General features: G+C 40.5%; 1 protein-coding gene across 5 annotated transcripts in view; it reads right to left on the bottom strand.

Annotated features, from left to right (window-relative positions):
* Window positions 1-25,506, bottom strand: part of STAU2 (staufen double-stranded RNA binding protein 2) — a 365,534-nt gene that overhangs the window by 225,789 nt on the left and 114,239 nt on the right. For all 5 annotated transcript variants that reach the window (XM_033933324.1, XM_033933325.1, XM_033933321.1 and 2 more), the window contains 2 exons: window positions 24,194-24,298; window positions 4,747-4,959 (listed from right to left, as the gene is read on the bottom strand). In XM_033933324.1, the coding sequence (XP_033789215.1) occupies window positions 4,747-4,959; window positions 24,194-24,298 (318 nt within the window). The remainder of the gene's footprint in view (window positions 1-4,746; window positions 4,960-24,193; window positions 24,299-25,506) is intronic.

Genomic DNA, 25,506 nt, shown 5'->3' with positions numbered 1-25,506 from the left:
ATATTGTATCTCCCAGTATCTTTCTGTTTAGAACTTGCAAACTGTTTGAGACAATGGTCAATTTAATTGACAAAGGAGAGTGTGACATCTGCAAGCATGGTGATGGGATTAAGTCTCTGGCTTGATCTGTGCAACATTGTCCTAAGCACCCTCTTAATCAGACATTAACACCTTTTAGCTAGTCATGATTCAATCAGGGAAACTTAAAACAGTTTCCCTGCACTAAGGCCCTGATTCTCCAAAAGTGCGTCCCGATTTTAGGCAGCTGTAGACGTCCTACAGCTGTCTAATCAGCCAATCGGGATGCACGTTTTTAAAAAAAAAAATGCTCCCCAGGCAGGCCTGAAGGCGCCTCCGGGAGCCTAGGGAGACCCGCAAGATGCCTAAGCTCGCCTTCAGGCCTTAGGCGAACTTAAGCGGCCCTATGCGTCTCCCTAGTAGAGGAAGAGACGCTTAAAATGTAGGCCAGCAAAATGCTGGTCTACATTGTAAGTAGACGCGGCCGCTATACTGATCGCGGCAAGGGATCTCCCTGCTGCAATAAAGTATAGCGGCCGCGGCCGCCTGTCCCATCACCGACAGGAGGATGCCTAACTCCTCCTGTCGGAACCCCGGACCCCCCTCCCCCCCCCAAACTCGTAATCGCCGACAGGAGGATGCCCAACTCCTCCTGTCGGAACCCCGTAACCCCCTCCCCCCCCTAACTCGTAATCGCCGACAGGAGGATGCCCAACTCCTCCTGTCAGAACCCCGGAACCCCCTCCCCCCCAAACTCGTAATCGCCGACAGGAGGATGCCCAACTCCTCCTGCCGGAAAGCCCAATGACCCTCCGCCCCAACTAATCTCCCTCCCTCAACTAACCTTTCAATGTTGGTCAGCTGGACGGGTCTTGCTGCCGTCCAGCCAAGGGGTCTGCCTCATGGAAATGAGACGGCACGCCTCTTCCCGGCCCATCCCCGCTAAATCTAAGGCCTGATTGGCCCAGGCTGTAGAAGCCTGGACCAATCAGGCCTTAGGCATAGCGGGTCCGCCCATCCCCACTAATCCTAAGGCCTGATTGGCCAAGGTGCCTAGCCTGGGCCAATCAGGCCTTAGATTTAGCGGGGATGGGCCGGGAAGGGGCGTGCCGTCTCATTTCCACGAAGCAGACCCGTCGGCTGGACGGCAGCAAGACCCGTCCAGCTGACCAACATTGAAAGGTTAGTTGGGGGAGGGAGATTAGTTGGGGCGGGGGGTCGTTGGGCTTTCCGGCAGGAGGAGTTGGGCATCCTCCTGTCGGCGATTACGAGTTGGGGGGGAGGTTGGGGTTCCGACAGGAGGAGTTGGGCATCCTCCTGTCGGCGATTACGAGTTTGGGGGGGAGGGGGTTCCGGAGTTCCGACAGGAGGAGTTGGGCATCCTCCTGTCGGCGATTACGAGTTTGGGGGGGGGAGGGGGTTCCGGGGTTCCGACAGGAGGAGTTGGGCATCCTCCTGTCGGCGATTACGAGTTTGTTGGGGGAGGGGGGTCTGGGGTTCCGACAGGAGGAGTTGGGCATCCTCCTGTCGGCGATTACGAGTTTGGGGGGGGAGGGGGCTCGGGGTTCCGACAGAAGGAGTTAGGCATTCTCCTGTCGGTGATGGGACAGGCGGCCGCAACCACTATACATATTGCAGCAGGGAGATCCCTTGCTGCCATAAGTATAGCGGCCGCGTCTAATTTAACCCGATTCTCTAAAGACGCCTGTTACAGAATCGGCTTTTAGTATAGGACGCCTCTCCCGGGCGGCCTGCCTGGGGAGCATTTTTTTAAAAAAAACGTGCATCCCGATTGGCTGATTAGACAGCTGTAGGACGTCTACAGCTGCCTAAAATCGGGACGCACTTTTGGAGAATCAGGGCCTAAGAGTCTATCTGCCTTCCCATGCCAGGGTCAGATTGATATAATTTCCCATAGGCCTCTAGGCTGACACATGTTATTTGTTGTATGGCAACTCCTGATAAAATATGTAAGAGTTTATTATTTTTGGAAGATATTTGGCTCTTAGCCCTCATAGACATTCCAAATAGTACTGTATCATACGATAATGGCACATGATTTTCTAATAAACTATTAATTTGGCCCCAAATTGATTTCCAAAAATCTATAATAAATGGACAATAGAACAATAAATGGTCTAAAGTCCCTGCTTCAAGATGACAAATGCCAACATCTATCAGACTTAGAGCAATCTAATTTTTGTAAACGAACAGGGGTCCAGAATACTCTATGCAACAGAAAAAACCATGTTTGTCTCATAGATGCAGACATTGTACATCTCATCCTCCAAGACCAAATTTGTGGCCATTGAGACGCAGTAATTTGATGCTTAATCTCAATGCTCCAAATGTCTCTAAGACCAGTCTTTGGTTTTTTAGTCATAAATCCAGATATTAATTTGTACCACTGAGCGGCCTGGTGTCCTAGGAAGTCCACATGAAAGCATAAGAACTCCAAACTATATTGATTATTTAGATTTTTCTACTCAGGGAACCCCCACCTGAATGGCCTGCTTCAGTTGCATCGATCTAAAATTTTGTGATTTATTAAGGCCATATTTATGTTGCAACTGTGAAAACTCAAGCAGTTTACCATTGGAAATAACGGCTGCTAATACATGTATTCCTGCAATCATCCAATGCTTCCAGATGACCTTAAATCTGCCAATTTGACTCTTGGAGTTCAGCCATATCTTTCTTAGTAACGGACTTTTCCTCCAGGATGCAGGTTTTGGCTGCGATTGTTGCTGGGCAGATAGCTTTGTAAACTTTCTGTAAGGTTTGGTCTGCCTGTGTTGTCGTGACCCAGTCTAAAATCTGCCAATCACCTTCACTAAGGCTATTGACCAGGAGGAGATGTAGTTTAAGGAGTTTGTTTTTCAGATCGGCTAAGTCAGTCAGTCAGCTAAGTCAGTCAGATCAGCTAAGTCAGTCAGTGTTTTGATTGTGAGCTCCTTAAGCAATATCGCAGATGAGGTACCATCCTATGATCTTTCCCATTCATAAAACTATAGCATCAGTATTTCTCTCATTTGATCTCTCTCTACTACCATCTTTCTTTCCCCCCCCTCCTAATGTACTTCCCTTTTATGTACTTTTCTTTAAAAAAAAATTGTATTTCTTCCCCCCTTTCCTAATGTTTCCCTTGTTCAATTTACCCCTGTTGGTCTAATTATAAAGATTATGTATTAGTGATTTTTTTTTTTTTTTAATTTAATTTTATTTCTGTAAAACGCTTTGTAATTTGAAAAGCATTTAATCAAATTATTTGAATAAACTTGAATAAACTTGAAACTTGATGTGCTGAAAATTAATTTTCTTTAGTTTTTTGCAAAAGCACACAGTTTTAGCAAATCTTGTTTATTGCTTTATGGCGTGTCTGATGTCCATTATTTTCAGAAAACAAGTGTAAATGGTCTGACAAAACCATGAAATTAAAAAAGAACTGATTGGGAACACCTAGTCTTAATAACATCACCTCCAAGGATATGCTTTTAAAGGCAGCAATCCCCTTCTGTGTATGTTTTTAAAAGCAACTGCTTAAAGGAAAGGAGGCATTCCCCATAGTCACTAAATGCTATTCATCCACAAAATAGGCATAGATAATGTAGAACATGTATATTGCAATTTTCAGCTTTGGTTTGATATGCTTATGCTCATCAACTGCCCATAAGTTGACCTTACCTTCAGTTCATCTGGTTAAGTTAGCATAAACCTGAAATTCAGCCTTATTTGCTTCAGTTCTGACCTTATGAAACTCCCTTCCAAATGAAGTATGTTGTGAGCTCTCTTAACCTAGGTTTAGGACTTTTTTGAAGACTTATCTTTTTGGTTGGCATTCCCTTAGATCAGTGATTCCCAACCCTGTCCTGGAGGAACACCAGGCCAATTGGGTTTTCAGGCTAGCCCTAATGAATATGCATGAGAGAGATTTGCATATGATGGAAGTGATAGGCATGCAAATTTGCTTCATGCATATTCATTAGGGCTAGCCTGAAAACCCAATTGGCCTGGTGTTCCTCCAAGACAGAGTTGGGAACCACTGCCTTAGATATCTTAACTCAGGGTGGATAATGATCGTGCAGCAATTACTAAACCTATAATTTTTTTTTCTTTCTTTATTGTCCTTATGAAAATGGCGTTCCTTTCCCCACTGACCTTTTGTAAACCGCACATGTTAAAGTGAAGAGCGGTCTATAAATACTAATAAACAAACATACTAGATCACGTCTTTGTGTTACAGTTTCTGTCGGTGTCTCTTCCCTCCCGCCCCCTCTAACTTTTGAACAGTTCAGCTAGTTCAATTAAGCTTGCTGTGGAGCTTTGTCTTTTGGAGGGCATTAGACCATTTTAGTTTTCAAACCTGGTTAGTGCTTGTGTAGGGGGTGGGGAGGAGGGAGGGGGAAGGAGAATAACATTGCAAAACTGTCATTTCAGATTTAAAACAAGGCTAGATAGAAAGTTGTTTCCTCCACATGCTTTCATTTATAGGTTATATAACTTAGCAATAATGGATTAGACCAGGGGTAAGCAATTCCAGTCCTCGAGAGCCGGGGCCAGGTCAGGTTTTCAGGATATCCACAATGAATATGTATGAGATGGAAATGCATGCACTGCCTCCTTGAGATGCAAATCAATCTCATGCATATTTACTGTGAATATCCTGAAAACCTGACCTGGCTCCGGCTCTCGAGGACCGGAATTGCCTACCCCTAGATTAGACAATACCTTTAATATAGTTTTGGGGCGCTTGTTGAAATAGAGTTTTGGTTTTTCAACTGTAGGAAGAGGTGGCAGTTTTTTCAATTCTTGCAGGACAGCTGTTGCAGCACGTTTCTTGGACAGTTTCTTGCTGTTCCCTTCTCCTTCTGCAGTGAACTCTCCTACTGTGACTCGTGTAACAAAACTCTTCATGTGTGGTGGTCCACTTTCTTTGGTCACCTATTTAATAAAGGAAAAACTCTATTATAACTGAACACATCCATGTAAATCAAATTTAGGTGAACAAATGCATAAATTACCTTTTGAAACCTCAGCATACACTTTCAACAAGCACGTTACAAATGAATCATTCTGCTCTCTTTAAATGCTTATGTTTCAACTTAGTGTGGAAAGAAACGCATGACATTGGTCATACTTTTGATCACAATATGTAGAAATACAAAACTATGTTATAGTTTGCTAATATACAAAGGTGAGGGAGTGGTCATTAATCAGTGATTAACACATACTATCTGCCCACAGGAATAAAATGAGCCCTTCAGCAGATAGTACACAATAACAATTTTGTGCATGCTAACCACTAGTATATAATTCTGTCAGTCTTGTTTCTACTCCCTGATTGGCCCAGCTAGTACCAGTCCAAGCCAGGCTTGGGCATTTTTTTTCCAATGGTTCCAATGTTGGGTTTATTTTCCAATGGTTCATATTTTTGGCTTACTGCTCCTGATTTGCTGTCTAGTGTCCCAAAGTTATACATCTGTACCCAAGATGCCTTGCTTTTGTTTGCCTTTGGATTGCAATGTCTGCCAGACTATGCCCTATTTTGTTCCTGTTGCCTTAGTATTGACACATAGATGTGGAGAGGGGCATTTTCAATATGACAGCAAACTACAAGACATCTTGTTTTTCAAAAATGGCGTCCCGAATATCGCCAACAGGAGGGATGCCCAGTCCCTCCTGTCAGAACCCCTCCTGAACATTGCCAGCAGGAGGCCCCTCCCCGGTGCATCCCATTTTAGTTTTAAAGAAAGGGCAGGCCCGCCATTCGTGCGAAGGCGGGCCAGGCGGCTGAAGGCATCATGACCATCATGATAAAGTAGGGGAGATTCCGGGGGGGTGGAGGAGAGGGAGTCCAGGGGGGTGGGCTGGGGGGGTACAGCGCAGGGGTGACTTTACGAGGTGGGGGAATGCGATGTTCGGGGGGAGGGAGGTTCTGGCAGGAGGGACTGGGCATTCCTCCTGCCAGTGATGTTCAGGAGTGGCCTAAAGCCTCTGGCCTAAGCAGGGTGGCCAATCGAAATCTTAGGCCGCTCCTATGGAAGAGGCCTCAAGTGCCTGGGCCTATCAGGGTCTAAGGCACCTCCTTGGTGCACCTCATGATGCACCGATAAAGGGTAGGCCCGCCATTCATGTGAAGGAGGCAGGAAGGATACCTCCAGCCGGCGACCATTATAAGGTGGGGTGGGCTGATGGGGTCCGAGAGAGTGTAGGAGGGGGAGTCCAGTAGGGTGGGCTGGGGGGTTCAGCGGAGGTGTAACTTTACGGGGTGGGGGATGCCGGCAATGTTAGGGGGGGGGAGGGGTGTACCGGCAGGAGGGACTGGGATTGGCCACTGTGAGAACGGGTTACTGGGCTTGATGGATCATTGGTTTGACCCAGAAAGGCTATTCTTATGTTCTTATAATACCTGCTAATAAAAGATTATTTTGCTGTTGGTTATTTTTCTAATACAAGTGTCAAGTGGTCACTTTAGAAGCGCTTGGTTTTGCGCCCGAGATGGGAGCTGTGGTGCTAGAGCGCTAGTTGGATTCCTCAGCCTTGTCACACATATGCAGTGCTCTACATCAACTTGTGAATAAAGGCGAGATAGTTGATATTGTGTATTTGGATTTTCAAAAGGCGTTCAACAAAGTACCTCATGAAAGATCTGAGAAAATCAGAAAGCTATGGGATAGGAGGTAATGTCCTATTATGAATTAAGAACTGGTTGAAACACAGAAAACAGAGAGTAGGTTTACATGGTCAGCACTCTCAGTGGAGAAGGGTAAATAATGGGGTTCTCAGCTGGGACTGCTGATTTTTAACATATTTATCAATGATCTAGAGATGGGAATAACTAGTGAGATAATTACATTTATAATAATAATAATAATATTATTTTTATATACCGCCTAACCAGCAGTTCATAGTGGTTTACACAACAGGTACTCAGCATACAATATAATAACAACATAAGAACATAAGCAATGCCTCCGCTGGGTCAGACCTGAGAGGTCCATCGTGCCCAGCAACCCACTCACACGGCAGCCAAACAGGTCCAGTACCTGTGCAGTAATCCTCTATCTATACCTTTCTATACCCTTTTCCAGCAGGAAATTGTCCAATCCTTTCTTAAACCCCAGTACCGTACTCTGCCCTATTGCGTCCTCTGGAAGCGCATTCCAGGTGTCCACCACACATTGGGTAAAGAAGAACTTCCTAGCATTTGTTTTAAATCTGTCCCCTTTCAACTTTTCCAAATGCCCTCTTGTTCTTTTATTTTTTGAAAGTTTGAAGAATCTGTCCCTCTCTACTCTCTCTATGCCCTTCATGATCTTGTAAGTCTCCTCTTCTCCAGGGAAAAGAGACCCAGTTTCTCCAACCTCTCAGCGTATGAAAGGTTTTCCATCCCTTTTATCAGATGTATCGCTCTCCTCTGATCCCTCTCGAGTAACGCCATGTCCTTCTTAAGGTACGGCGACCAATATTGGACACAGTACTCCAGATGCGGACGCACCATTGCCCGATACAATGGCAGAATAACTTCTTTAGTTCTGGTAGTAATACCCTTCTTGATTATACCTAGCATTCTATTCTCTCTCTTAGCGGCCGCTGCGCACTGTGCCGTCGGCTTCATTGTCATGTCCACCATTACCCCCAAGTCCCTTTCTTAGGTGCTCTCATTCAATAACATCCCTCCCAATGTATAATTGTACCTCAGGTTTCTGCTTCCCACATGCAATACTTTACATTTCTCAACGTTGAACTTCATCTGCCATCTCGTCACCCATTCCCCTAGTTTGTGCAAATCCCTTTGCAATTTTTCACAGTCCTCCTTAGTCCGAGCTCCACTAAATAGTTTGGTGTCGTCCGCAAATTTTATTATCTCACACAATATAAACTAAAATAAGTATAGATAAAAAGATTAAAAAGTACATTATAACTACATGATAATATAAAAATCAATAATGTATATTATATTGTTTAAATAAGTGGGTTTTAAGATCTTTTTGAAATTGATAGTAAGTAAGAAATGGAGAAACAAGAAGACTCAAACATGAATTCATTAATCCTGCTTGGAATGCTAAGGTCCTATCCAAAAATTTTTTGTAACGACATGCATTTGCTGAAGAAAAATAAAACCAACCAGATCTACGAATATTTTTCTTAGAAATAAAAAAACTAAAATGAGAAGCAAGGTAAGCTGGTGCTAAGCCAAATAAAACTTTAAAACAAATGCATCTGAATTTAAATAGTACTCTAACCTCAAACGGTAGCCAGTGAAGCTTTTGATAATATACACTGATATGATCGTGTTTTTTCAGATTAAAAATCAAACGAATAGCTGCATTTTGTATGATTTTTAGTCAGCTAGTAGTTATTTTATACGATCCCAGATAAATAACATTACAATAATCTGATATTGAAAGGATTGAAGATTGAACCAGGATTTTAAATTATATAAAATCAAAATATTTCCTAATAGTACGCAGTTTCCAGAGGACAATAAAATATCTTTTAATCAGAGAATCTGTATGGGCCTTAAAAGATAAGGACCGATCTAAAATAACCCCTAAAATTTTCAGCAAAGGAGATCTTGAATAAAATTGACCGTTTAGAAGTAAAGTTGTTTCAGTAATTTTTTCATTAGGACTAGCTAGAAAGAATTTTGATTTGCCCAAATTTAATTTCAATCTAAATGTAGATGTCCAAATTTCCACTTGTGTATGAATTAAAGCTATATAATTTAACACTTCTGAAGTGAGTTCGGTTAGAGGAATGAGTATTGAAATGTCATCTGCTAATGACTCAAAATTGTTAAATCAAGAGGATTGTGAAAAATTGCAAGAGGACCTTGTGAAACTGGGAATCAAAATGGCAGATGATGTTTAATGTGAGCAAGTATAAAGTGATGCTTGTGGGAAAGAGGAACCTCAATTACAGCTATGTGATGCAGGGTTCCATGTTAGGCGTCACTGCCCAAGAAAAGGATCTAGATGTCATGGTTAAAGATACATTGAAATCCTCACCTCAATGTGCAGCAGTGGCTAAGAAAGCAAATACAGTAGAATGTTAGGAATCATCAGGAAAAGAATGAAAAACAAAGATGAAAATGTTATAATGCCCTTGTATTACTCTATGGTAAGGCTGCACCTCAAATACTGTGTGCAATTCTGGTCGTTGTATCTCAAAAAAGATAGAGTGGAATTAGAAAAGGTACAGAGAAGGGTGACAAAAATGATGACAGGGATAGGATGACTTCCCTATAAGGAAAGGCTAAAGCGGCTAGGGCTCTTCAACTTGGAGAAGAGATGGCTCAGGGGTGATATGATAGAGGTCTATAAAATACTGAGTGGAGTGGAAAGAGTAGATGTGAATCGTTTGTTTACTCTTTCCAAAAATACTAGGACTAGAGGGCATGCGATAAAACTACTAAGTTGTAGATTTAAAACAAACCAGAGAAAATATTTCTTCACACAATGTGTAATTAAACTCTGGAATTTGTTGCTGGTGAACGTGGTGAAATTAGTTAGCTTAGCAGGGTTTAAAAAAGGTTGGGTTCATATCCTAAAAGAGAAGTCCATAATACATTACTGAGATAGCTTTGGGAAATCTACTGCTTATTCCTAGAATAAGCAGCTTAAAAACTGTTTTACTACTTGGGATCCAGCTAGATACTTGGAACCTGGGTTGGCCACTGTTGGAAACAGGGTACTGGGCAGGATGGACCTTCAGTCTGTCCCAGTATGGCAGTTCTTATGTTCTTAGGGATTTCTACAATAAAGGGCTTGCAATTCTGACACACACCTTGCCAAGCAGATAGCTATGAAGAATCCTGCTTCATTGACTTAAAAGGTAGCATGCTTTAAAGGTTCTAAAGGTCAACCTAACAAATTCAAAACTAGAGTATGAATCCATTGTGGCACCACCAACCCCCTTCAGAGAAGAGAAGTTCTCCAGCACAATGTACATAGCCCTGGCTTTCAAGCATGTTGATTAGCTAGACTGCCTCCTGGTGCTTCCAGAGACCCTATGGCTACAGGTCTCCACTCTTGAGCAGGTGGTTTGGGGCAGTCACTATGCAAGAGACCTCCAGACCAATATATGCAGGGGAAGGTGAATGATGTGCTGTACTTCTAACTATAGACTCCTGGTCACTGATCCCATTGGCGAGGGCTCAAATGTCCCCTATAATTGCTACCATGGAACCCAGGTGTTGATGATAATACCAAGCTCTGAGGGCTGCTTGAGCATGTAATATATGGAGCTGAGAAATTAGCCTGTCCATTCTTCCTCGAGTCAGGCAAACCATCTATTCTAGTATTTGAGAGTACACCAGATTGCTTTTGATTTATTTATTACCCAATCAAGGCTCTACAACACCTGAGTCCAAGGCTCTACAACACCTGAGTTAACCAGTTGCTTAGGTATGGATATACCCTTATCTCTAAGCTGTGCAGGGAGGCTGCCATGACCATCATAACCTTGAAGAAGGTTCTCAGAATTATAGCCATTCCAAAGGTCAGGCTCTGGAATGATGGTACTTTTAAAACAGAAAAGAAGGAAGTTCTGATGCTGCTCCTGAATTTAGATGTAAAGATAGGCCTCAGAAAGGTTGAGAAAAGAGATACATTTGGGGTTTTTTTTTTCTTACCACCACAATCACCAATTGTGATGCTTTCATGTAGAACTGGGGTACACAGAGGTCGGTACTGACTTTCCTTGAAATCCAATATAGGAGAAAAAACACTTATTTCTTGGGACCCATAACACAGATGGACTACTAAACCTAGTAGCTTATTTGAAGAATGTGGTCTAGAGTTTTAACTACTATCTTTCTTTTGGCCATTGAGCTATAAAAAGAAAGCATAAAGTTACTGGCAAGGAGTTTTCTGAACTCCAGAGTATATACCTGCACAACCACTGATATATACCAACCTGAACCCACTGATCTGCTAGGGACCCACTCCAAATAAAAGAGATGAAAATGACCCCCGCCCAACCTTCAGAGATTTTGACTGGGTCTGCCAGCATTCATTGGATTTTCCAGTTATTAAGTATGAGTTTTAAAAAGTGAGTAACAGCATAAAATCTAATATATAAATATATTCCTTATTAAAGTTTGCTGTTAAGTCTAGGGATTTCCAAATGACTACTTTATAGGTTAAGTATACTTGTAAGGTTCACAACTTGACAGATTTTCTTCCATACAGGTGAGCATTCATTAACATAAGAATAGCCTTTCTAGGTCAGATCAAAGGTCCATCAAGCCCAGTAGCCTGTTTCCATGGTGGCCAATCCAGGTCACTAATATCTGGCCAAAACCCAATGAGTAGCAATATTCCCTGCTACCGATCCAGGGCAAGCAGTAGCTTCGCTCATGTCTTTCTCAATAACAGACTATGGACTTTTCCTCCAGGAACTTGTACAAACCTTTCTTAAAGCCAGCTACGCTATCCACTCTTACCAAAACCTCTGGCAATGCATTCCAGAGCTTAACTATTCTCTGAGTGAAAAAAAATTTCCTCCTATTGGTTTTAAGATTTCCCTGTAACTTCATCGAGTGTCCCCTAGTCTTTGTAATTTGAAAAATCAATCCACTTGTATCCGTTCTACTCCACTCAGGATTTTGTAGACCTCAATCATATCTCCCCTCAGCCATCTCTTTTCCAAGCTGAAGAGCCCTAACCATCTTAGTCTTTCCTCATATGAGAGGAGTTCCATCCCCTTTATCATCTTGGTTGCTCTTCTTTGAACCTTTTCTAGCGCCACTATAGCTTTCTTGAGATAAGGAGACCAGAATTGAATGCGATACTCCAGATGAGGTTGCACCATGGAGCGATACAGGGGCATTACATAACATATCATAACTTTATTCTTCTATACCGCCTCAATCTTATGACTTCTAGGCGATTTACACTTAAGAGAACTGGACAATCAGTGAATTACAGAATACAAATAGTAAAAGTACAACATGTTTCTCAAGAATAGCTAGAATTAATTTTAAAAAGATTTCTGTTTAGGAGATTTCCGAAATGCGCCATAAGTCAACCTGGCTCTATTGATGTAATTGCCTAACCAAGACTGCTGTTTACTTGCTTGAAACATAAAATTTCTATCCAGAAAGGACCTGTATTTACAACCAGTGATCCTTGGGTAGGCAAAAAGATTACAGTTTCTGGTTATCCTAGTGGGGATATATAGCACGAAATGAGGTAAGAGGTAGGTAGGGGCTATTTCCCAAACCGACTTAAAACAAATACAAGAGAACTTGAACATTATTCGTGTCTCCACTGGTAACCAGTGCAGCAATCTATAGTAGGGACTAACATGATTGCTTTTCTTCAATCCAAATATTAAACGGACGGCCGTATTCTGCACTATTCTTCATTTTCTCAGTTTTTTTTAGGTATACCCAAGTAAATAATGTTATAGTAGTCCAATATAGATAAAACCAATGACTGCACTAGTAATCTAAAAGATAAAGGGTCAAAATATTTTTTAATGATCTTTAATTTCCATAGTGCAAAAAAAGCACTTCTTTGCCACTAAGTTCATATGTTCAACCATGGTCAAATGGGTGTCTAATGTGACTCCTAATATTTTTATAGTTGTAGATATCGGATAATCATAACCATTTAGGTGTAACAATGTTCTAGTAAATTTATCCTTTGGGCTTGCCAAGAAAACTTTTGGCTTTTCTGTATTTAATTTCAATTTAAAATTGATTGTCCATTTTCTATTTCAGTCATAATGTAGGAAATGTGTTCTAAAATTTCATTGGTCATGCTATTCAAAGGAATTAAAATAGAGATATCATCAGCATATATATAGTATTTTAGGTTTAACTTTTGTAATAGGTGTCCTAAAGATGAAATGTAAATATTAAATAAGGTGGGTGATAGCGGGGGAACCTTGAGGTACCCCCAAAGGATTTTTCCAAGAACTGGAGTATTTCCCATCACAAACTACTTGGTTCCAAACTCTTCCCGAGTGCCCCATTGCGTCTAGGCAATGAGCATTATTTCATGATCAACTAGATCAAAAGCACTGCTAAAATCTAGTGGCAAGATCAGAGCACTGGTACTTTTACTAAAAAGGCTGTAAAGGTGATTAAGAATTGAAGCTAAAACTGTCTCCATGCTAAAACCTTTTCTGAATCCTGATTGGTATTCACCAAGAATATTAAATTTGTCTAGATAATTCACTAGTTCCAAATTGACCATTCCTTCCAGTAGTTTAGTGAATAAGGAGATACTCGCTATGGGCCTGTAGTTAGACTTCAATGCAATTGAATTTTTCTGGTCTTTACGGATAGGTGTAATCAAAATGGGCCCCATTTTCTCATAGAATGACCCTTTGATAAGAGTGGTTGTTAACCAATGTGTTTTAAAATTTCATTGGTCATGCTATTCAAAGAAATTAACATTCTCAGTCTTGTTAACCATTCTTAGTCTAGTTAACCATCCCTTGTTTCTATGGCCAAGGACCCAGTGCTATCTTGGGACTTATGGGCCACTTGAAAGAGCTGCTTCTTCTTGAAATGATTCTATAAGCATGCCAAGGAGAAGGATTACTTGCTCAAATGAAAATAACTCTACGCCTTGGGACAAGATATTTAAGAAAAACTACCCACAGATGAACAAGCACAGTTCTCAGAGAGCCTTTACAGCCTCACCTCCTCCAAATCTTTAACCAATATTGAGGTCCTTCCATAAAAAGGAGCTTACCATGAAAAGAAAGCATGTTAAGGCAGTCTTACAGGCTGAATTGGCTGACTATGTCATGTTGCCTCAGGTTCTTTTAACAAGCTCAGTTCTGTCAATATCTTGATGCAAGGACAGTGCTTAATTTTTTTAGAGCATGATTCAAATCCTTTGTCTGCTTAAGCACTTATAACACTGGTCAACACTCATTTTGGTGCCTCAAATGTTAGACCTATTTCTGGGTATATTTGACCTGCTGATTCCAAAAATGGCACCAGTTTTCTCCTATCAGCTCTAGATTTTGAGATTCAGAACATGTACTATATACCACTCTCCACTTTGTTCACCCATTAAAAAATCAGGATATTTTAATGTAGTGTTTAAATTAATATCTTAAGCATGAAGAAAACATATTAAAATTTAAAAGAAAAGTGTACAACATGAAAATCTACTTATTTTATACCAAAAGAACAAGTTTATGATACAAACTTTCCAGTCATTTGACACATAAGAAGCTCCTTTTGTAAGACTTCTGAGAGTAGGATCTGCCAGGACAATCCCGTATAAGATTCCAACAATAGTGTGCATCTCATCTTCCTTGGTATCTGGCTTCCACTGTTTTTATGTCTTGGTGAAATCTTTCACCTTGCTCTTTGCTTAAGTCACCAAGGTTCTCTGGAAAGCAATCTAAGTGACAATACAGATAATGAACTCATATTACAGCCAAGCCTGTTTAAATGAAAGAGCATATCCTCTACTAATTGTGTACAATTGTCTGCCTTCTTGTTGCCAAGAAAGTTTTTCACAATAAGAACAAATGAAGAACAGGCACATGATTTGATTTCATTCATTAATGCTATGAAATGTGGGTCATTTATAAGTTGTCTAATCTGTGGACCATCAAAAATTCCTTCTTTCAGTTTTTCCATGGTAAGTCTAGGTAACATATGCGCTATGTATTCAATGCGCAAACCGTCTTTATTCAGAGCCTTTACAAATTGTTTCATCAGGCCTAGCTTTATATGTAGTGGTGGCAGTATGATTCTATCTCATGCTATCAAAGGTTCATTGATTACATTTTGTCCTCCAACCATGATATATTTCCTCAGAGGCCAATCTTTTTTTGCCCAATGTTCATGTTTGGCTCTACTATCCCAAAGGCATATCTACTATCCCATAACTATATCTAAGAAACTAGAGCTGAAACGGTCTAACCAATGCAATTTTCTGAATCAGCACCCCAAATAACTCCAGAAACAGGTTAAAAACCCAAGGCACCAAAAACATTTTTTTCTGTTGGCCTGTGTAAATTATTCTCTGAAGAAGCCCATCAACAGTGGGTGAAAAGGACCCCATTGGATGGTTACAAATTTAAGATAAGTGCTTTTCACAAAATGATTTTTCATATATTATAATTGAAAAATGGAGGGTATTTGTGAGACTAATGAATGAAAAAGGAATTCTTTAAAGCTTTGATACTATAAGCTTTTGTTGAAAGTTCTAAGCTTGGGTTTCTGAGGTCACTCTCCCTCTTAAGAATACTTACTTGGGGCAAATTCATTTTGTTTTGTTTTCATTATTTGTCTAAGCCTCTATTTGGTTGAGATGAATTTTTTTGTTCCAAAATCTGCACAACCCAGTTATCTAGACTGGTCTAGTACAATGATAAGAAGCAGACTTTTGTTTAAACTTATTTTCTTTTCTTTTTTTTTTTTAAACTTTAATCTTCCATAGATATTTTCTTCACCTCACCTCAACCCATACTGCAGACTTAAGTTACAAAACAATTTGACTTGTATTTCTTTTTTTTTTTTTTTTTTTAAATCTTTCTTATTGTGGGAGTGTGTGGTGCAATGGTTAGAGCTACAGCCTTAGCACCCTGAGGTTGTGTGTTCAAATCCCGCACTGCTCCTTGTGACCCTGGGCAAGTCACTTAATCCCCATTGCCCCAGGTACATTAGATAGAGTGGGAGCTCACCAGGACAATTAGGGAAAATGCTTGAGTACCTGAATAATTTATAATCCGCATAGAATTGTAAGATATGCGAACCATAAATTATGAAATAAAATACATACAAGCACTGTTTTTTCTCACAGAGAGGATTTCTTGTATATTTTTTATTTAAATTAATAAATAAAAAGTTAAGGCCTTCTTTTATCAAGCCATATTAGGGTTTTGTATCGCTGCCACTTTGATAAAAGCTCCAACGCTCATAGAATTCCTATGAGCTGCAGAGCTTTTACTGCAGCGGCCAGCAATAAAAAAAAGCTTTCTAGAGTTAAAACATCTATTTCCAACATAATATGCAGTTTTGAAAAATGTTAGTATGGATTTTAACATTTCATAAACAGTTTACTTTCTTATATAACACTGCTGCCTTAATTCTCAAGTAACATTTCTGAGGAAAAGCTAACCAGATTAAAGTACGTAATCATGATTACAGATAATGAAAGCTCACAGAAAAATACAAGCAGATCTAAAACACTGTTATTGTATGCCAAATGCTGAATTTCATGGAAAGATTAAGTGCTCAGTTATTTCATTGAAATGTAAGCCACCATCTTCTTAAAACAATACATCCAACTCAGCTAGAGTTTCAGAAAAGAATGCTTACTACACAGATAAAATTATAGTAAATGAGTACAGAGAAGAACAGATGTTTTATCATTCTAGTAATTAGGGAGCTTCAGTCAGCCGCCTTCTTATGAATCAGCTCTCTGTTAAAGCTCAAACAAAACAGCCAGTAACAACTTGCTACCACTAACAAAAATAAGTAGCCATTTGCAATATAGATATGGTAAAATCTGCCACACATACAGTCACTCTCCCTCTCCCACATCCCTATCAGACCAATTTCCCCGTGCACTTATATCTCATAAAAACTCCTATAGAACATCTTTTTATTCCTCCCTCCCCTCTCAGCCATTTCTATGTGGTGTTTTAAAAGTCATCTTCTGAAAACAGAAACAGAGAACTAAAAGACAATATAAATTAACCAGTATGTTCATCCACACCAAATGCTTTACAATTTCTCCCTCTCTATCAGAAACCCTTTGTGCTTCTCCCATGCCTCTTTGAATCCAGGAACTGTCCTCATTTCCACCATCTCCACTGGGAGGCAGGAGAGTGCTCGCATAACTAAAAACATTCAGGAGAAACTGCTCAGTTTTTCCTTTAGAAATTACCTTGGAAAGCATTCATTGTTTACCAAACAGTACAAAGTAGTTCCAGATGAAAAATATAAAGGGCATTTTTACTAAAGCCTGGCATGTGTTAAATGCTAAGAAGTCCATTTTATACCTATGGACCTCTTAGGATTTAGCACACACTAATGCCGTTAGCACACGCTAAGCTTTAGTAAAAGGGCCTCTAAGTGACAACCACCAGTCGCCAAAGAAAAAGTGATTTAGCTCATCTAGGGTGGACAGCATATCTAGCCTCATAGATACATACAATATATCTGGATGTATCATAAAATTGAAATTATAGCTAAAATGTATTGAAAGCTGATGTGAGATCAAAGAAAACTAACTGTATGATCTTTCCTCAATTTCTTTTTAGGACAATGTCATCCACAACTGTCACCAGAACTGTTTCCATGGGATAGCCAGGTCTGAATCTGAAGCTGGAAAAGTAGTCAGAAAAGCAAAAACGTAAATTGAAGAAATGATAGCCAATATGGTAAAACTGGGGGACAAGATTTATTTATTTTTTTTAGATACACTGTATGTAAGTGAGAGGAGGAAGTATCAAAGTGGCATTAAGATGCTCAAGGGTGAAAGTGAGCAATATGTAGAAGCTGATAAGTATAAAGTGCAGTTGCTTAACAAATATTTCTGTTCTGTATTCACAAATAAAGGGCTTAAAATAGGACTGCAGAAGACAAACATTAATAGGAATGGATGCATGGTAGATCTGGAACGATTCTAAGAAGGTTCTGTTCATGAGGAGCTAGCTAAACAAAAAAGAAGACAAAGTGATGAGGCCTGATGAAATCTTTAGAGTCTGGAGTGGTCTCTGAAAACTGGAGAAAGGCAAAAGCAGAAGGAGGAGGTTGGAAATTATTCTGTTAGTCTGTGGTGAGTAAATTAATGGAAATCCTTCTAAAGTGGAAAACAATGAGGTCAATCCAAGTCACAAGTACCTGGCAAAAACCCAAATAGTAGCAGCATTCCATGCCAACAATCCAGGGCAAACAGTGGCTTCCCCCAAGACAGACATGGAATGCTGCTACTATTTGGATTTTTGCCAGGTACTTGTAACTTGGATTGGCCTCCGTGAAGATGGGTTACTGGACTAGATGGACCATTGGTCTGACCCAGTGGTTCCCAACCCTGTCCTGGAGGAACACCAGGCCAATTGGGTTTTCAGGCTAGCCCTAATGAATATGCATGAAGCAAATTTGCATGCCTATCACTTCCATCATATGCAAATCTCTCTCATGCATATTCATTAGGGCTAGCCTGAAAACCCGATTGGCCTGGTGTTCCTCCAGGACAGGGTTGGGAATCACTGGTCTGACCCACTAAGGCTATTCTTGTGTTCTTATGTTCTTCAGGAATAAAATGGATTGCAAGACCCAAGGCAGCATGGTTTCACTAGAGGTAGGTCTTGTTAGATGAATCTGATTAAGTTCTTTAACTGGGTGACCAGATAGTTGGATTTAGGAGGAATATTAGATGTGGTGTTCTTTGACACAGTTCCATATAGGCCCTTGGTACGGGCCTTGAAGTGGCTGACTAGGGTCGAAACCAGATAAGAGGGTCGTTTGTAATGGAGTTTACTCTGAAGAAAAGGCTGTTATCAGTGGTGTGCTGCAAAGATTGATCCTTGGACTGGCTCTTTTTAACTTCTTTGCGAGTGATATTGTGGAGGGGCTGGCTGGTAAGGTTTGCCTCTTTGAAGATACCAAAATCGGTAACAGGGTAGACATGTTTGAACATGAGGAGGGATTTGGTGAAACTTAAAGTATGGTCTAGAAATTGGCAACTAAGATTCAATGCTAAAAAATGCAGGGTCATGCTCTTGGGCTGCAAAGATTTCAGGGAGCTATACAGTACAGAGCTGGGGTGGGCAACCACAGTCCTTGAGGGCCATAACCTAGTCGGTTTTCAAGATTTCAACAATGAATATGCATAAGATTGCATACAAATAATAACAAGGTATTACTCATAATGACTGGGGTTGCCATTCAACAAATTACTTATAACAGGAAGAACTGGAGTAGACTAAATTATAATTTTTGGTGGAATTCATTATGTCCTATGTATAAAATGGAAAGACTAATAGCAACACAGCGATGATATATTAGGAAATTTCAAGATGTGTGGGAGCCATCTTCTCCCCATCTCTCCTCCAGTCCACCAACTCCCCCAATTCAATCTCCCCTCTCCCTCCATCTACCTTTATTTTGACGTTACAAGGTGTTGCCGGTGGCGGTAGTTATTTAGCGATCCACTCCTACCACCACTCCTTGTGTCTTCTCTCCACTGCGGCCCACCCTCAGTGAAAACGTCCTGTGTCCGCTTGGGAGGTCGAATGGAGAGAAGATGCCCGGAGTAGCGGCAGGATAGTGAATATCATTCGCTACTGCCACTTTTGCCTGGCCAGGGAGGAGAGGAGAAATACTGAAAAATTTATCATTACATATTAAGGGCATGTATGTACTCAGAAGCCAAATGCTGAGCCCAACAATATCTTCATATAAGGCTATTTCTCTTTAAAGTAAAAATGATTTTACATTTGGAACTGAAAGCTCAAATCCCTTATCACGTTCAATACATGTCTCCCTGGCAGAAAGAAAAGATGTGCATTAAAGAATCTAAACTTTTAGAAATGTCACAATTCAATTCTTGTATCTTTATTGATCATGGAAAAGAACTGACTCTTTGTAAGTTGTAATCATGGAAAGTTGTGATCATGGAAAAGAATTGACTCTTTGTAAGTTGTAAATCCAATGAACGATATTGCAAGCATTAATTTGGGCGGAAAAGAACTACGTTAGGCTTCCAAGGAGGCTGGAGTAATGACAAGATGGTTGATTAAAAGACAAATCGTGGAGGACACTGAGCTGGGATAAGTGTTGGAGCTGCGCATTAGAGGAGAGGACAGCTCTGATTGGACTCCACCATGTGTGGGAGAAGAAAGCGCAGTCAACCCACTCTGTGCCGGTCTGCTAGTCTTAGAGGCTCTGCGGTAGTCAGAGGGAGCTGTGTCGGGGGCAGTCCTTATCCGCTGTGCAGATGGTGGACATTTGAATATCCCTGGTCCTGCCTGTTCTCAGCTCCTTTCTGCATCGAAGGCAGAGAGCCCTGATGGTCTGCTTGTCTTTCCTTCCTGTTCCTCCATCAGACTGGAATGAAGCTTGGGTGGGAAGGAGAGAGCCTTGCTGCCACCGATCTGCACGCAGAGACCCGTTTGGGATTTCCCTCTGCCACTGGAGTCCTTGCTTCAATGTAACTTCTGGTTACATCAGAAGCAAGGACTCCGGTGGCAGAAGGAAAGCCCGAACGGGTCTCTAGCAAGGGGGCCGACGAATTGGTAAGTCCAATTTTCTTCAAAAACAGATCTATTCGAATCGATTCACCCAAAGTGAATAGGTGAATCGATTCGAATTGCGAATCGGGCAGCACTAGTAACCAGTGTAGGTTCTTCAACACAGGAGTTATATGGGTACTCCTAGGAACCCCTGTGATTAATCTTGCAGCGCAGTTGATACGCATTTGCAAAGCCCTCAACTTCCCTTTCACAACTCCTAAGTATAGTGAATTACAATAATCCACCCTACTCAGGATCAATGTCTGAACCACAGTATGGAAATCATATGCTAGTAATCTATAAAGCATTTGAAGTTGCATGTAACCCACCCTGATTATTTTTAATATTTGGTTTTCCATTGTCAAACTACTATCTAAGCACACTCCTAGGACAGTCATCTCCTTTTTTACTGGCAGTTTTCCCCCCATAACAACCACATTTTCCAACTCAAAATTATCTCTTTGGACTTTCACCACCATTACCTCCGTTTTGTTAACATTTCATTTCAAATAATTTCACTCATCCAACTTCCGATCATTTCCATATACTTTTGCAAGCAAAGATCTATATTAAGGATGTCTTTTATCGGGAAGAAGAACAGAATATCATCGACATATATTCTGTATTTTTTAATTGGTCAGATAAGTGTTTTCATTAAGAGCCTTGGAAAAGCAGTCTTCTGTCAAGACTCAGTACTTAAGTTATTATAAGTAATGAGCCATACCTTTTCTTGGCTCTTTGTTTAATCAAGATGGGCAAAGATCCAAGTCACAAGTGGTGGATTTCAGCTTAGCTAAGTAGATTCTGCACTTCATCCAGATCAGTCAGAACAAATATATGTAAAAGGGTCAAAGAACTGGCCTGATTCATTGGATTTTTGAAGGTTAGCAAATTTCTCAGAAAAATGGCCAGCACACTCATTACCCTAACAGCACCAGCAAACTCAAGTACTGCTGTTTAGAGGGGGGGAAAAGGCAGCATTGTTCAGAGTATTAGAATATTGGGTTGAGAAATTTTTCAGTGATTTTAATAGTATTAACGCTACAAACTGAACCCTTTAAAATGATCTTTCTGCATTAATTCTAGAAATTCAAAGTTTCAAGTTGAAGTTGAAGTTTCAAAGTTTTATTATATTTGATATACTGCTTATTGAAGACTAAGCGGTTTCCACACAAATTTTACAAGAATAAAAAATAGGGGAGAGGCACAGGGATTATTAAAAACCTTGGGAAGACATACTTGACATGAAAGGGAAAAACAATAAGAGGATACATCATATTAAAATAAATGGAGAGGGGAAAGGAACAAACCATGAGGGTAGGTCACAAGAGAATGATAAAAAAAAAAAAGACTGGAAGGAGAAGAAGTGAAGAAAGGAGAAAAGAGAAAAAGTTTAAAGAATTGGATTCTAATTGGCCAGAAATGGTTCCTGGCCAATTAAATGGCCTGTTTGGGGCTAACTGATCATTTTTAGCAACATTTAACCAATTAGTGCTAATGAGAACCAGCTATTTTGGTGATGAAGTCAGCACTTGGCCAGTTAAGTGCCATTATTCAGCACTTAACTGGCCAGGTTAACCAAATAAATAGGATCACTTAAAAGTCAGTCCTACCTCCCCCCCACTCCCTCCCTTTTACTAAGTCGCGATAAGATTTCTACTGTGGCCCGGAGCGATAAATGCTCCAACGCTCATGAGCATTTAGCACAGTAGAAATCTCTACCGTGGCTTGGTAAAAAAAGGGCCTTTATGTGGTAATCTATAGCTGGTTAAGTGCTGAATATTGCACTTATCTCACTATGCATTTGCTAGCTCTGGAAACCCAGAAATTTGATGTCATTGCCTGGAAATGGCCCAGCATTGATTTCTAGATTTAACACTGGCAGCAGTCAGCAAAACACTAATTGCCACTGGTGGAATAGCGGGCCCTTATGCTAATGCTAATGGTGTTTTATATACCGCTATATCTCCTACTGGATTCAAAGCTGTTTACAAAAGGATCACAAAAATTTACAAAGAATGAAAAAGAACAAAAGACTTGAGGTTATATATATTAATGCCAAGCATCATAGATTAATGGAAAGATTAATATAAGAAGCCAAGTTTACTCTCTCTCTGTATAGGATGTTAATTTTATAAAAGAAAAGTGCCATATGCATACTAAGATTTATAATGAGAAAGCATTAAGTTTAGTTTTATAAGGAGCAAAAATGGGAGATGTGATCATTCTTTTTTATAAAGGGTTTATTTCTCAGGTAGACTAGGTTTGGGTGGACTCAGAGGGGCATATAGTCATCTGCAAAGTAAAAGTTCAGCACAGGCCTATGGTGCTTTGCAATGTTTATGCGCCCAATAAATATGATATCCAGTTTCAGAGACGACTAATGGTGGCACTTTTGCATTTTTACGTGTCTAACTCAATTGTAGGTGGAGATTTTAACTTTTGTGTGGGACCCTCAACTGGATAGATCTCGGGGATCAGGGAAGGCAGGTCAGAGTTCTGGAAAACTTTTACCTCGGCTATGTCAGTCCTTTGACTTCATTGATATATTTGGAGATTCCTCCATCCAACGGAACGTGAATATATGCTTCTTTCTAGAGCTCACTCTACTTTATCTAGGATAGACTACTTATTGGTCTCATCTTCTTAGGTATCGCGGATTGGCATGGCAGAGATAGGCCCTAGTGAAATTTCGGACCATGCCCCCATCTGATGGTTTTGGAAGGCCCTGGTATGGGGGTGAGGAGAGACACTTGGCAGTTTCCTCTGGATCTCTATACAGATGCTACCTTTCGAGAGTTTCTTCTGACATGATAGAAGGATTATGTGGTAGATAATGCCCCCCCAGAGAGAGGAGTCAGTCATCTTTTGGGAAGCGGCAATGACAAGCCTGCATGGCCATATAATTAGTTACACCAGTCATAAAAGGAGAGCGAGAGACCGAGCTCTTCTTCCGTTGGAATGTCAGCTCCAGCAGGAAAGGAAGTGCTTTGGACAAACTCATTCTGGGGCAGATAAAGAAATATTGTTGGCGACTCAGGTAGAAAATACCCTGCTGCATCAAAGAGCTAAAAAATCCTTTACCTATTATAGATACCATTTTTATCGCTATGGTAACACGGGGGGAGGGGAGGGAGCTTTTGGATAGGCTAGTCAGAACAGCAGAGGGTCACTCTCCAATTTTGTATTTGTGGAAAAGCCCAGACAGGAGGTCACGGATGATCTGCAGATTTGTCGGGTATTTCAGGAGTACTACTCGACACTATATGGGATGCTCCCTGACTTGGGTTTGGAGATCTCCATGTATCTGGACGGGGTTACCTTATCGAGAGTGGAGGCGGCTGATTTGGAGAAATTGAGGGTGAGGCAGTGTAGCCCATTCCCAGAGTGCTTTGTTCAAGGCCCCTGGGGTGGATGGTTTTTGAGCAGAATTTTATAAAATCCTCCAGACTGAAATTACTCCATTCCTGGTATTTCTCCCAGATAAAACTGTCCCAGAAATCCTGGGAACCTCTGGAGCACAAGAAAGCTTCAAAATTTGGATAAAAACCCCAAAATAATACTGTACAACAGATGCAGAGCACAAAAAAAAAGACACCTTCTCTTCTCACTTGCAGAAAGAAAAATGGAGGAGCTGAGGCAATGCCCAGTGACACATGGAAGCGGAGTTGAAAAATGTAGATGATGCCTTCTGTAATCCTTGCGGGTGAAGAGAAGAATCCCACTTGTCAAGACTACTGTACCCTTTGCACTATAAAGAGAACTTATCTGAGTGTAAATTTCTGTTTACCCCCAGAAATATTTTTGGAATTTGTTCTAGATATATTATGTTTTTAATTCATATTCCATATATAATTATCTGTCAGAAAATAAATGTCATGAAGAGGATGTGATTCTTCTCCTGGAAAAATAGAAATCAGTACCATAAAAAAGAATACTTATTACATACCTCAAAATTGATAGGCATATTACGCTTCAAAGCAATTTCAAATACAAGACTTATTTCAGACTTGTTTGCATCTTTGTCTTCTGTATCTTGTCCTGCTTCTCCATTCTGAATAATACAAAGTAATAATTCACTAAATAAAAAAACACTTCCTTTCTAAAGCATTTCTCATACCTATAACAATTAAACATCAAGAGAACACATTTCATCCTAAGCACCAATGCTTACTATGTTTTTGCAAACTTTCATAAGATATAACATTCACCTTTATGATACAGTGAAACTCAGTTTTATACAATATTGCATTCTAAAGTCCACGAACAGACGCATTTATTTACTTGCATACATTATACATTCAAAGCATGGTTACAGCATTAAGGTAACGCAGTAATACAACATAGGAGATTTCCCTTAAAATACCAACTCCGCCAAGTATAAAAATCAAATTTGTTAAGTGTTTGAGCAAAGAGGATATATAAACCAGTAGAGCTTGCTGCAGCATTCTAATCGGCCTGCACAAATAAATGAGGAAAGTATAAGGAGCAAGGTTCTTTGTATGTTTTCCAACCTCAATGCCTGTATATGCTGTAGGTGATTGCTTCCTGGAACAACTGGTCGAGGAAAATACAATTCTGGACTTAATTCTAAATGGACTGCAAGGACCAGGACAAGGTGTAGAAGTAGAAGGGACGCTGGGAAACAGTGATCACAACATGATCCGCTTGAACCTGGACGCAGGGGCAAAACATCGGTCCAGAACGATGGCCACAGCACTGAACTTCCAAAAAGGAAATTACAAAGGGATGAGACTCATGGTGGGGAAGAAGATTAAGAAGAAGATAAACACTGTAAAAACACTAGAGCAAGCTTGGTCCCTTTTTAAGGACACAGTCACCGAGGCGCAAAATCTATATATACCACGTATCAACAAGGGATCCAAGAGGAAAAAGAACAAGGAATTGGCGTGGCTCACTATAGGGGTGAAGGAAGCGATCAGAGACAAGAAAACTTCATTTAAGGAATGGAAAAGGTCAAGAACGGACAAAAACTGGAATTAGCACAAACAACATCAACGCAAGTGCCATAAGGCAGTAAAAGGGGCCAAAAGAGACTACGAGGAAAAAATAGCCAAGGAGGCGAAAAACTTCAAGCCATTCTTTCGATATATTAAGGGGAAATGACCCACGAAGGAAGCGGTGGGACCGTTGGATGATCATGGACTAAAGGGAGTGCTAAAGTAAGACAAAACAATCGCCGACAAACTGAATACATTTTTTGCATCTGTATTTACCAAAGAGAATATACACAGCATACCG

Source organism: Geotrypetes seraphini, chromosome 2 (genome assembly GCF_902459505.1).
Source record: "Geotrypetes seraphini chromosome 2, aGeoSer1.1, whole genome shotgun sequence".
NCBI lineage: Eukaryota > Metazoa > Chordata > Amphibia > Gymnophiona > Dermophiidae > Geotrypetes > Geotrypetes seraphini.
This window is presented reverse-complemented; position numbering and strand designations above follow the sequence as displayed.